This window comes from Pogona vitticeps, chromosome 6, assembly GCF_051106095.1.
Source record: "Pogona vitticeps strain Pit_001003342236 chromosome 6, PviZW2.1, whole genome shotgun sequence".
Lineage (NCBI taxonomy): Eukaryota > Metazoa > Chordata > Lepidosauria > Squamata > Agamidae > Pogona > Pogona vitticeps.
The window spans coordinates 22,994,819-23,006,571 of NC_135788.1; the positions used below are offsets into that span (position 1 = coordinate 22,994,819).

At 38.8% G+C, this 11,753-nt stretch overlaps 1 protein-coding gene across 14 annotated transcripts in view; it reads left to right on the forward strand.

The window, feature by feature from the left end:
* The window catches only part of ADAM22 (ADAM metallopeptidase domain 22), a 128,343-nt gene extending 120,159 nt beyond the window's left edge, over positions 1-8,184 (forward strand). For 9 of the 14 annotated variants that reach the window (XM_073003134.2, XM_073003136.2, XM_073003137.2 and 6 more), the window contains 2 exons: positions 3,938-4,061; positions 4,788-8,184. In XM_073003134.2, coding sequence (XP_072859235.2) covers positions 3,938-4,061; positions 4,788-4,808 — 145 coding nt within the window. In that variant the 3' untranslated portion in view covers positions 4,809-8,184. The remainder of the gene's footprint in view (positions 1-3,937; positions 4,062-4,787) is intronic. The other 5 variants (XM_073003135.2, XM_073003138.2, XM_078378680.1 and 2 more) reach the window with 1 other exon arrangement.
* The last annotated feature ends 3,569 nt before the right edge of the window (positions 8,185-11,753 follow it).

The window sequence follows — 11,753 nt, forward strand, 5'->3', positions numbered from 1 at the left end:
CAGGAGATCTTTGGCTCTCAAGATGGTTTGGCCCACAGTTCCCATCAGCAAGAAAGCTGAAGTTTTTCCAGCCTTCCAGTGGACTATGTGCTCTTCTACAGAAGCAACAACTGGAAACAAAATACTTATTTCATTTCAGGTTCAAACAGAAAAGGGAGTTGTTAAAGAAACTAATATACAGTGGTGCCTCGCTTAACGCTTTGTTTAATGATGAATTCACTTAGAGATGACTTTTTCGGAGCATTTTTGCGCTCCGTTTAACAATGTTTCGTATGGGTGGTTTTCGCTTAGCGATTTCAGGACCATGCTTCACATAACGATTAGGTTTTTGGGTCCCCTGTTTCACTTAACGATGGTTTAAACAGCCTCATGTTTGCTGTTTTTTAAATGTTATAAAGTTAAAGTTTACTGTGTAAAATGTTTGAAATCATAAAGTGCACTTAAAACCCTTTGTTAACCAAATTTGACTTTGTTCTGACTCTTTTTAAATATGTTGTTGAATTTTTCCCCCCATTGAGATGCATTGAATGGATTCCTATGGTGATTTTCACTTAAGGACGGCAATTTGTTCCTATTGGAATGGATTATCTGGTTTTCAATGCATTTCAATGGGAAACCGCGTTTCGCTTAGCGATGTTTTCCCATAGCGATGATTTTTTTGGAACCAATTAAAATAGTTAAGCGAGGCACCACTGTATTTTTAATCAATGAGGTCATCATGGTTGACTGGTTCGCTTCTATGATGTACAGGAGTAATAGTTACTGTATAGATGGTTTTCCTGTAAAATATGTCCACAGTTCTAGGCTTATTTCTGTTCTTGTCTTGAATTTTAAATTTGGTTTGCTGAATATGAGCTGTGAATTCTTAGAGTAAGAGGAAGTGATGGAAAAGTCCAATAGATGTTGGGGAAGATACATAGGAGCTTTTGAAATTTGGGGCTGGAGGTTTATAGGAGCCTCTTTTTATGTCAATGTCAGCATTATATATCATGTTTTGACCTACAGCTTCCTTCCACCATCCACATCTAATATGAACAACATTTAAGAGAGTATGGGAGTCATAACCCAAAATATCTGAAGGATGCAAGGTTGCTCACCATGGCCAAAATATTCCTCTCACCTAGTTAGGAGAGGTTGCACGATAGCATTTAATGGTGACTAATGGCCTAAAAAGCAGGATGTAGACCACTTATTTTTCCCATGCAAGCAGATGTAGATGTTACCTGGAGCGCTATGGGAGTAACTATGCTACTCTGTGTTGAATGTGTGGATATGATCTGAGCTTCATGGTGAGGGGAATCCAAGCTAGTGCCTGGAACAGCCATGTGAATTAACATTGAATTTTGTAATGGGTCCTTTCCAAAGCTCATCAATCCAGAAACCAAATGTTGGGTGTGAGGAGAGACTAGAAGCAATGGACAGGAGTGGGCTGGAGTGATTTTAGAATTCAATGAGAGTATCATCTTACTTGAGATCAACTGTGCTGCTTTTTATATTTTCCATGCGGGATATTGTTTCGTTTTGGAACCAGGTTAACATTTTGGACCAAAAACCCCAACAACACATACATATAAATATAGAGTGAGGTCATTAACTTTTTAAAAAGCGTTATAATCTTAGAGCAAGAGTGGAGATGTTTTGGCCATCTAGCTGTTTTGGACATCAACTCTAATCAACCCCATCCTGCATGGCACAATGGATTATGAAAGATGTGTTCCAGAACATCTAGAAGGTCCCACTTTCTCTAGACTAATGGGCATGCTTGTGGTACAGCTAGAGTAAGGTCTTTTATGTTTTCTTCCATACAATCCAGATAACAAGATTTCTTAGGTTTCTGATTCTGAAATAGTTTAAAAGAGATCTTTCCCAAACTAATGCCCTACAGATGTTGCATTGTACACCCATTTCTTCCAAGCCATGGTGGCAATCATTCCCAACACATCTGCAAGGCGCCCGGTTGGGAAATCTGGCTTCAAATCTGGGGATGAGCCAGTTTAGTTGTTCTTTTCCTTGTGTGTAATGTTTCCTGTCAATAAAGTGTGGACGCCTTATTGACCTAAAAGAAAAAGTATGCCTTGCCTGTGACTGACATGCTGCTGCTTACCTTACTCATCTTGTACAGAAATGCTGATTGCTGTGACTAATCAGCCCATTTTTGTTTACCTTCTTCTCCTCTGTCCCCTGTCCCATCAGAGTCTTACTTTGGCTGGAACCAATGTTGCATTGATTGATGCTTGCATGTTTAACAATTTAGCTCTTTGTCTTTGCTTCACCATTATTAACTGTTTTAAATTCTGCACTGCATGCCTTTGCATAACCATATCCTTTGTACATTGTGATGAAAGTATCTGCTTAGTTAATTGAAACAACGTGACTATAGTCTTATGTGCACTTACAGAGGAGTAAGCCTTGTTGAATACAGTGGAGATTGGTTCCAGGTAGACATAACATAGAATTAAGCTTGCTGTCTGTTTCTGTGACAACATACAGGGTTATATGTTCTCAATCCTCAGTGGGTCTTGCACCACTATAAATGGTCATGGAAGGAACAGGGACACTTCAGATAACAACAGCCTCTTTAACTATTGTTGTCCAGTATCATTTTTTTCAACCACTACAAAAATACACATATCAAAGAATGTTTCTTAATAGATTTGGGAATCTTTCTGAGTTAGGACAAAGAGTCTTGTGGCACCTTAAAAGTCTGAAAAAAGTTGTATTTGGCATAAGTTTGTGTGGACTGCAGTCCAGTTTCTCTCAGGTTCCTGTTGGAGAAATTAAAGGAAAAAGAGAAAGGCAAAATACTATGGTATTTTAAAACTAATGTTTATTTCAGTGTGAGGTTTTGTGAATCTAAATGTTGCTTATTCAGACACAAGGAATGCAAATGTTACTATTTTGGAAATTCCTCAGTATGTGCATCTGAGAATACGGGCTACAGCCTGTGGAAGCTTATGTAACTTTTTATCTTTTATGGTGCTAGAACACTTTATAAATTTTACTGCAACAGAGTAACATAGCTAATTTCCATGAACAACTGGTGAATAATAATGGCCAGAATTCTGTTGCGAGACAATGTGTGCATAAGGGAAATTTGAAGGCAGTTTTTGCAATTGTCTGATTGTCTGTTGCATGCTGGGTGTGCAGCAAAGGGTGTGAACTGAGTATGTCAAAGCATGTGACAGACAGCTGGATCAGTTGCATACGCCAGTGACACAGGTTCGGGTTAATGCTACATACATCCAGTAAGATTCTGAGCAATAAATTGCATCTGTCTTTCACACCATTTTTGTGTATTCTTTCCATCACCTCTGGTCAAAAACCTGTTGATAATTGGGCCTTTTATATGTGAAATCACTCAAGTGGCGGCAGCAAATTGCCACTGATTAATAAAATACCAATCATACTCCTGGTTATGGGCCTATTCTGTAGCTGACTGGAGCATAAACAGCACCTCATTAAATAGTAGCAATTTGCTGCTGTCCATGTCTGAATGCCTGCATAAATCACCAGTAGGATTCTGGCCTCTGTAGGGTAAACCAATCTCATTATCCTCATATTCCAGATGGCAGACTGAGGCTGCCTGAGAGAATGACTAAAGCCACCTAAACTTATTGCCTTTGTCATTTTAATACAGAACATAGTAAGTTAAATCAATTTCATCTTGCCAAATGCTTAATGAAGACTACTGTCCCCTGGGAAAGCATCCCGCAAACTTCCCATTTAAATGAGCAACAGTTCAAGAATTGTGCGGGGCGCAGTCCCAGGGAACAGGGTGTCAGACCTGCGACTTTAGAGCCTTTGGCTTCCCTTCCTGCTATAATCAGCCACATTATTGAACGAAATGCTTGACCAAGCTTCATTGTAGTTGGAAATTCTGTAGAAAAGCTGGTATTCCAAGACAATTTGTTTATTTTTGTCTGTTTCAATACTTCAGGACTCTTTCTCCTGCCAAGTCCCCATCCTCTTCTACTGGCTCCATTGCTTCCAGCCGAAAATACCCATACCCAATGCCTCCACTTCCTGATGAAGAAAAAAGGGCCAACAGAGTAAGTGCCAGGGTAAGCATTGTGGCCTCCTTCAAACCTATCCATGCATCCTTTGGGTATTTTGAATCAGGTAAGCGTGACTTGCTTTATGGTCACAAATAATGCGTCAGATCCAGCTTCAGGAACCTGTTCTCCCTATTCCACCCCCACTTTCCATTGCATGCCATCTGCCTTTGTGGTGGAGATGCTGCTGAAGGGAAGAGGCTGCAATTCATGGCTTAAAGGGAAAATCTGTAAAAATTGGCCAGTTGCACCTTCCTTTTTTCTCCAGTATAGGGAAATTTCTTCCTTCCCTTACATACCACAGCGTACCTATTCAGTAGAATATCTTGACCTTACCTGTTGGTGAAAGGTGCTGCTGCGAGGGAGGAACTTAACTGCTCTTAATTATTAGAACAGTACAACAATGGAACCAATTATTTGGGAGCTGTTGAGTGCTGCAGTACCGGAGGCATTCAAGAGAAAATTGGACAATCATCTGTCAGATGACTTTATAGGTCCCTTCCAACTCCATTATTCTCTCATTCTATGAAGAGGTGGGGAAATCTGCTTGTGCCAACACAGCTAGACATACCTAACTCTGTACAATTAATCCATGATTGGGTGGAACTGGCACTTGGGTCTCTGCCTACTGGATTGTACTGGCTGTTTCCTAGTGAAAATACTCTGTTGCATCAGTTACAGTATTAGTAGTTGTACTGCAGTCCTAGTCATGACTTTCTCTTCCTCCTCTTATAGCTATGGGAGACTTCCATTTAGTTCCACTGTCTACCTGAGCTGACACCAGAACTGTTTACTTCACATTTTTTACAAACTCAGCATTACCAAGTTGCTGGACATTCATCTGCTAAGTGGACAGTTTCATGGGGCAAGAGACCCTACTCACCATGGAGCAAACAAGTTATCCCAACGAAGGAAAAGTTGGTTTTATGCATCTGGCTAAAATGTTGTCAACTACACAAAAGAACAAATGGACTGTGCAAAAAAAGAGAAAAAAGTAACCCTGGCTAGATGGGCCTGAATATGATAAAATTATTCCGCATGATGAAAAATGATATGTCGAGATTCAGATAAAATTGGAGTCCCAACTATGGATTTTTCTCTAGTCTGACATAGTCCCAAAAAACTTCTTGAAAAAAAATCAGGATTTGGTATGTAAACATTTAAGCTGTATGCATGAGCCCCTCAGTTTGCCACTTTTCATGTGTAAGGGATTCGTCGTTATACTGTAGAGTTAGCATGCAGGAATAAGAAATGTTTTTTTCCACAAGTTGGAGCTGAAGAGGCAAATGTTTTTGACATAAGCATCCAAGAACAAAAAAGTGACTTGAAAACAACAACCACACAACTTTTGTGATAATATTCTCAGTAAAAATGCATATATGTATAAATATTGTAACATAGCAATGCTGAAAATACATTACATAGTATTGGAGGGGGGGTATTGCTCTTTTGATTTGAATGGAACGTTACAGGATAGACAGAGAATGAAAGAGCTAAACTAAATGCACAATGTGGGAGATTCTTGAATAGGGTGGGGTTATAGCTCTGTGGCAGAATGGAAGCATGGCATGCCCCCCTCCCCCACCAGTGTTCAGACTCCACGCAAGTTCTGTCTGAAAAATCAGGAGACCTACTATTGCTCAAATCTGCAAATATTAAACCAGATGGAATCAATGGTCTTCTGGGGTATCAGCTACCTTCTTGCGATCTTGAACAGGTTTGTTTGTTTGTTTGGTCCATTTTTGATGGGAGGATTGTTTTGTTTTTGTTTAGTAGCAGCTGCACAAAGGGAGGGCAATTCTGAGTTTGAAAGCAGTACTGTATTAAGGAAAGGTTTTTCAATGCTTTCTCCTCATATTGGTTTTTGCTTCCTTGCAACTGCGAATCAGACATGGATCCATATTCTAAGCAAAGGTGCCAACTTGAAGGTCTCATCCAGAAGTTATGAACTTCAGTTCCCAGACCATTGGACTATGCTTGCTAGTGCTTTTGAGAGCTGAAGTTCAGAAATCTGGAGAGCCAGTGGTTGAGAACAGCAGGTCTGGACCAATGAAAAATAGGAATTCGTGGTCAGATTCCCCCCCTCTCCCCATTGAAATTGTTGGGATTCAAACAGAATACATGATTAACTTCATAGCTGGAACCACAACAGGTAATGTGACCATAAGCCAAATGGCATATTTGCTGTATTTACTAAACCCACAATTTTCTAAGATATAGCTACGCCAGAACTCCCATGTTTTTCTGGCTTCACTTTTACCCTGTATGCTGATACAATATTGTGTACATAGAACAGTATTTGGCCAAGTAGGAGAAATTGTTGGAAAGGTTGAGCGAAGCACTGGAGATCATGTGTGTCTGTGGCATTCGACAGGCAAAGTGGAACAATGCACACTGCAGATTGTGCAGCAGTAGCATGAGTGCAAATTGATACGTTTGTGGGTTGATGTGATACAATCCTTCACCTGACCCCATTGGCCTTCATACAGAGAATTTCATAAAGTTAACATGATGTTGCCAGTATAAACATTTTATATGGGAGACATTCCAACTTCGTATCCTTGGACAAAATATCCAAGGATACAAAGATTATATGTAAAAGAAAAGGTAGACTAATCTTTTCAAATCCATTTGGGCTGCAATCCTGTAGCCACTCACCTGGAAGTAAGCCTCACTGAGACCTGGGTCTTCCTTTTGCGCAGACATGTATAGCATTGTGCTGTACATCACTAAGGCCTAATCCCCATTCAGTCTAGTGAAGTTTACTCCAGAGGCAAAGGATCGTTCTGCACATTTTAAAGTTAACGGTTATATTCTAATTAAACATTTCAAAATGATTGTAAGATGAAATGATTCTTGTAACTTTATTGTAACTATAGTAAGGAGTTGTCTTTCCATGCCTATTAGGCAACATTTTATATCCAGCACTTTGTAGTGGTAGGATTTGCTGTGGAGGCACTCTTGAAGCAGAAGATTGAGAGCCATGTTTTATTTTTATATAAATCCCAGGAGATTCAACTGTGGCATTCCTTAGCAGAAGCTGGGAGGAACTCTACAGCCTTGCAAGGGGCCCCGTGGTAAAAGGGCAGAACCATACATCTAGTTTCATGCTGGGCACTCCTTCATGGGTCCTGAAAATCTCCCAGTTAAAAGCAATTTTAAAGCATATAGCATTGTTCAGTCTTTTAACAATAATTGGAAGGGGAGGTAATTTTTATTTCTGAATCATCTACCTCTTTTGCCTAATCTGTTTGCTTAGGTGTGTTACCATGCACGGCCTCCCATTTTGCAGCTGGACTTATTTTAAGAAATTCCACTTATTTGAGCATATCAGTCGTATGAGAAGTGAAGGTACTTGCGTAAGAATGTCTAAGACTGTAAAATATGTAAGACTTTGAAAATATATTTATAAGACTTTGCCAGTTATATTTATACAGTGCTGGCTTTGTGGTCATAAATATCACAATAAGAGGCATAATGTTTTGGTAAGTCTATTGATTTGTAAACACAAGGAAAGGGAGAACCCACATAGCAAATTCGCACATGAAAAATAACTGAAAGATTATAGAATATAAATATATAAATAAATATATATATATTTAGAATTTTGCAGATTTATACTGTAAAATGGGGATTTGAGAGCTGAGTCAACAAATCCTGTCATTGGGCCTGGAGGAATGTTGGTCAAAGTTGTAGTTTTCTTTCTGCAGGGTGATCCTGGAATATCTTCTCCCCAAGATGAGGAAAACATAAAATGGCTAACTTAATGGCCATTGTAGAAAATCTTCTCCTCAAATTCTAGCTTCGATGTTTCTCATGTGCCTTTTTTGAATCTTTTGATTTGATGTAAACCATGTGTCATTTAAAATTGAATGTGATATTTTCTTTGTCCTCCTTTCATCTGTTGTTTTTAGATTATTAAGAATAAAAAGCCCCATTTTTTTAACAGACAAAGCTGAATGTAATGTGAGAGCTGAGGTCACTATAAACTATTCATTTAAAAAATAACCTTCTCTAGTTAATGGCACACACAGTCATCCACCATTGCTTGATCATTATTATTTGTACATATTCAGTTACTTAAACATCTTAATGTAAGATTAATTATAATTTTAATAAATTTTGGTGTTTACTTTGTGGTCTAGTACAGGTTTTCTTAGCTCATAAATCTGGTTTGCCTTGGCTTGTGGAAGTGGAATGAATGGTGAATCAGTAGAAGGTAGGAAGTGGATCGGGGCTGCAAAGATTGACTAGTGGGTTTGAGACCGTGAAGGTAAGATGTTAGAAGACCTACTGTGTCTAGTTATTTCTTACTTTAGATGTATATGGTCAGGTGTGGGATAGCTGTTTTTGATTTAAGTTTCCTCTATCAGGATTTAGAAACTAAACAAATCTTAAATTACTGTATGTGCTTTGCTGGTACTTTCCGATACCCTGCAAATTCCACTATATTGAGGGGTTTAATGTTTTATAACTTGTTCCTCTCCTACTGGTGGATGGACGTCATCATGGCTATCTTGACTCTGGATATGGCAGCTCTAAACAATGAGGTATTGTATCTAAACCAGTCTTCAAGGATCTTTGGATTTTAAGTTCTTCTCCTTATTGCACCTCATTTCCCATTACTTTTAGCCCAGGTAATCTATATGTTTTGTTTCATTTAGTGTATACATCTTGTATTTCCTGAACCCACTGAAAACTCTCCACCCAATCATAATAAGACTCCCCTACTTGTAAGGAGGGTGTATGATTCTCTTTCAGCATCACGGTTTGCTGAAAAAAAGCATGAAAACTGTTTTTTTTTAATTTGAACATGTTACATTGCATGGGATAGGAAAGTACTCCAGCAGATCTGTTTGGACTGTTTATGTCCACAATAAAAATTTGTTCTCACCCCCCCCCCCCAACAACTGCAGAAGGCTGGTAGCTAAAAAGGAGGGATACTGTTTAGAACAGTTTGGGTGTACGTAGAGATGGACACAGACTGTTGGTTTGGTGGTTTGGCACACAGTTCGTTTTGTGGGGGAACAGCTGATCCATGTTTTTCGATGCCCTGCTCCCTCAGCAGGTGCCCATTTAGGAGGGGTACTGTCTCTGAGTGGGTGCCCGCTGGAGGGGGCATGGCCCTAAACTGCGCATCAGCTATTCAGCCGGGAAACAAACTGTACTGAACAGTGGTTTGTCCCCATCTTTATTCAGGTGACAATGGCTCAAAAATGCATACCTTGTAGATTTCTTTTTGTGTGAATTCTGAAATAAAAGTATGGCTGTAGAGAACTTAAAATGTCCCCTCCAGGTGCATGAAGATTAAACTGTGAGGATGGCTGAGGCAATGGAAGGTTTTTGCACTGAGTTCAGTTCTTTAATTTAGAAGGTGATATTTATTTTTAGATCTGGAAGAATTAGACTGAACGTTCAGGCTCAACTTCCTTTGGCCTTTTAAAAAGCACATGCATATATTTTTTTGTAATTTTATAGCTTCTTTTATTTCCTGTTTTGCAGTATAACCAATAGTTGTAGTCTTCAAAAAGGCAATTTTCCAAGGTGACTGAAAATATCATAATGGGCTTTGGTTTCCGGTTGCACAAAACAAAATTGATGAAGTTGGAGCCATAGACGTGAAACCCACACCTCTTCTTCCATCTCACCCTATTGTATTGATTTCAAATTCTGTTCAGAGGAACAACATCTGGACATGAAACAGCCAGATGTGCAAATGCAAATTGACAGAAGTAGCTGTTTGAACAAGATCTAAACAGGATCAATGATGGCATTTATTCTGTTTTGGGGTTTTGGCAATGATTCACTTTATGTTGCTTGCTAGGGTCTGTGTCCTTTTGATAGTCCCCAATAGAGTGGACCTATTGAATTGGTTGTTGATTGCCAAGAGCATTTACATAAATCTCATTGATTCAATGGGTCTACTGTAGCTTGGATTACCAATAGGATTATGATCTGACTGTATTTTGTTCTTCTTTTACTTACCTTTATCAGCCTTGTAACAAAAATATTTTAGTGTAATTTTATGTATTGATATGGATAAAATAGCAATACCCATATATTACCTGTTTTTAAGGGTCTTTTCTACTATGAAACACCCATGAAGCAGTCTTTTGTGCATTGCCTCTAGGTATTCTTAAATTTTCTGTTATTTCCATGTTGTTTCATATCATACTGGCAAGCCGTGTAGGCATTAGTGTCACCTATACTGACATATGTATAGAAGATACTCGGAATGTGTTTTGTTTCACAGACAGGAAATTGGGGGAAACTACTGTTGCAAGAAGAATTCTCGCGTCTATTGAAAGTTAGGACGTTTACAGTAATCCTATGTATGTTTACTCAGAAATCCCACTGTGTCCAGTAATGGGACTTGCTCTCAGGTAAATGTGCATAAGATCACACTTAGACTGACCGCATACATACACAGAGTATCAAAGGTTGGTGCTGATTTTAAGCCCTGCTTCTCAAATTCAGGGATTCTGAAAATAATGCCTTTTCAGCTGGGTTAGAGCAATAAGATATAGTCAGGAACCAGCTGCATGTTTTCAGAAACAAAGAACATCCAGTGATTCTTCTTATCCCATTGATAGATACAATCAGATAATCCCTGTCAATGACTCATTCCATCTTGTTGGGGCCAGGTTGCGCCACATATGTCATTACCGCAACATCCCTCTGCCTTGTATGTGTCTTCCCCTTTTCATCTTTTTGGGTACCCCATGGCTTGATGATGGCTTCTTGAATGCTGGAAAACTTGAGTGCTTCCACATTTTTGTGGCATTGTGGTTGTTTTAAGGAAATATATTGTTGAGCTGTAGATTTTGTTTTCAAACACCAGCACAGCTTTGCTTTACTTCCCAATTTTTTTAAAAATAGTGATTCATTAGTTGAGCGCTTTCAGAGCACTCTTAATAGCATTTCCATCCTCTCAAACTTTATCTGAGAGCAGAAGTGTTTTGTTTAATGTATGCATTTTCTTTTTGTTTTATAAAATGGTTGCTACATATTTTCTATTAATGAAATGAACATGAAATACTACGTAACTTTTTTTGGTGAAGGTGTAAGTTAGTAGGTATAGCCAGTGTGGTTTCTACACCACGTGGCACCTGAAGAGCATTATAGTGATTTTGTTGTGGTTAACCATCATTTCTGTGGCATGTAGTGATCCCTGACCTCACAACTAAGTTTCTACTTCTAGTGAAGTTTGGTTCTGATGAAAATATTTTCAAACAATAAGAAATCAGTACTACAGCTGTTTGACATGAAAAGGAACTGAAAATTAGGAGAAATTAATCAATAGCCAGAAAGCAATTAAGTATCCAAATATAAGAGACTGATAAGGCAGAGCCTCTTATCTATTCTATATGACAATCAAGCAGGTAAAAGATGGCACAATGGGAATTTAATGAATAGCCTAAAGGTGCTTCTGGATTCCTAGTACTATAAAATTTAAAAGCATGGCACACCTATCTCTTCCTCCCAGAGAAATTCCATTGTGGTAAGAAAAAGCACAGAAGCAGTGGTGGGAAACCCTAGAAGGGTTAGAAATGGAAGACAGTAACATTCGGACCTCTTACTCCACACCATTGTATCATGTTGGAGGCAGCCCAGTTGAACTACAGAAGTCAAGGACCCTTAAACTATAGATGTACAATGATGGTCACATTTTAAAATCCTTACAGATTAGGCAAATGAACA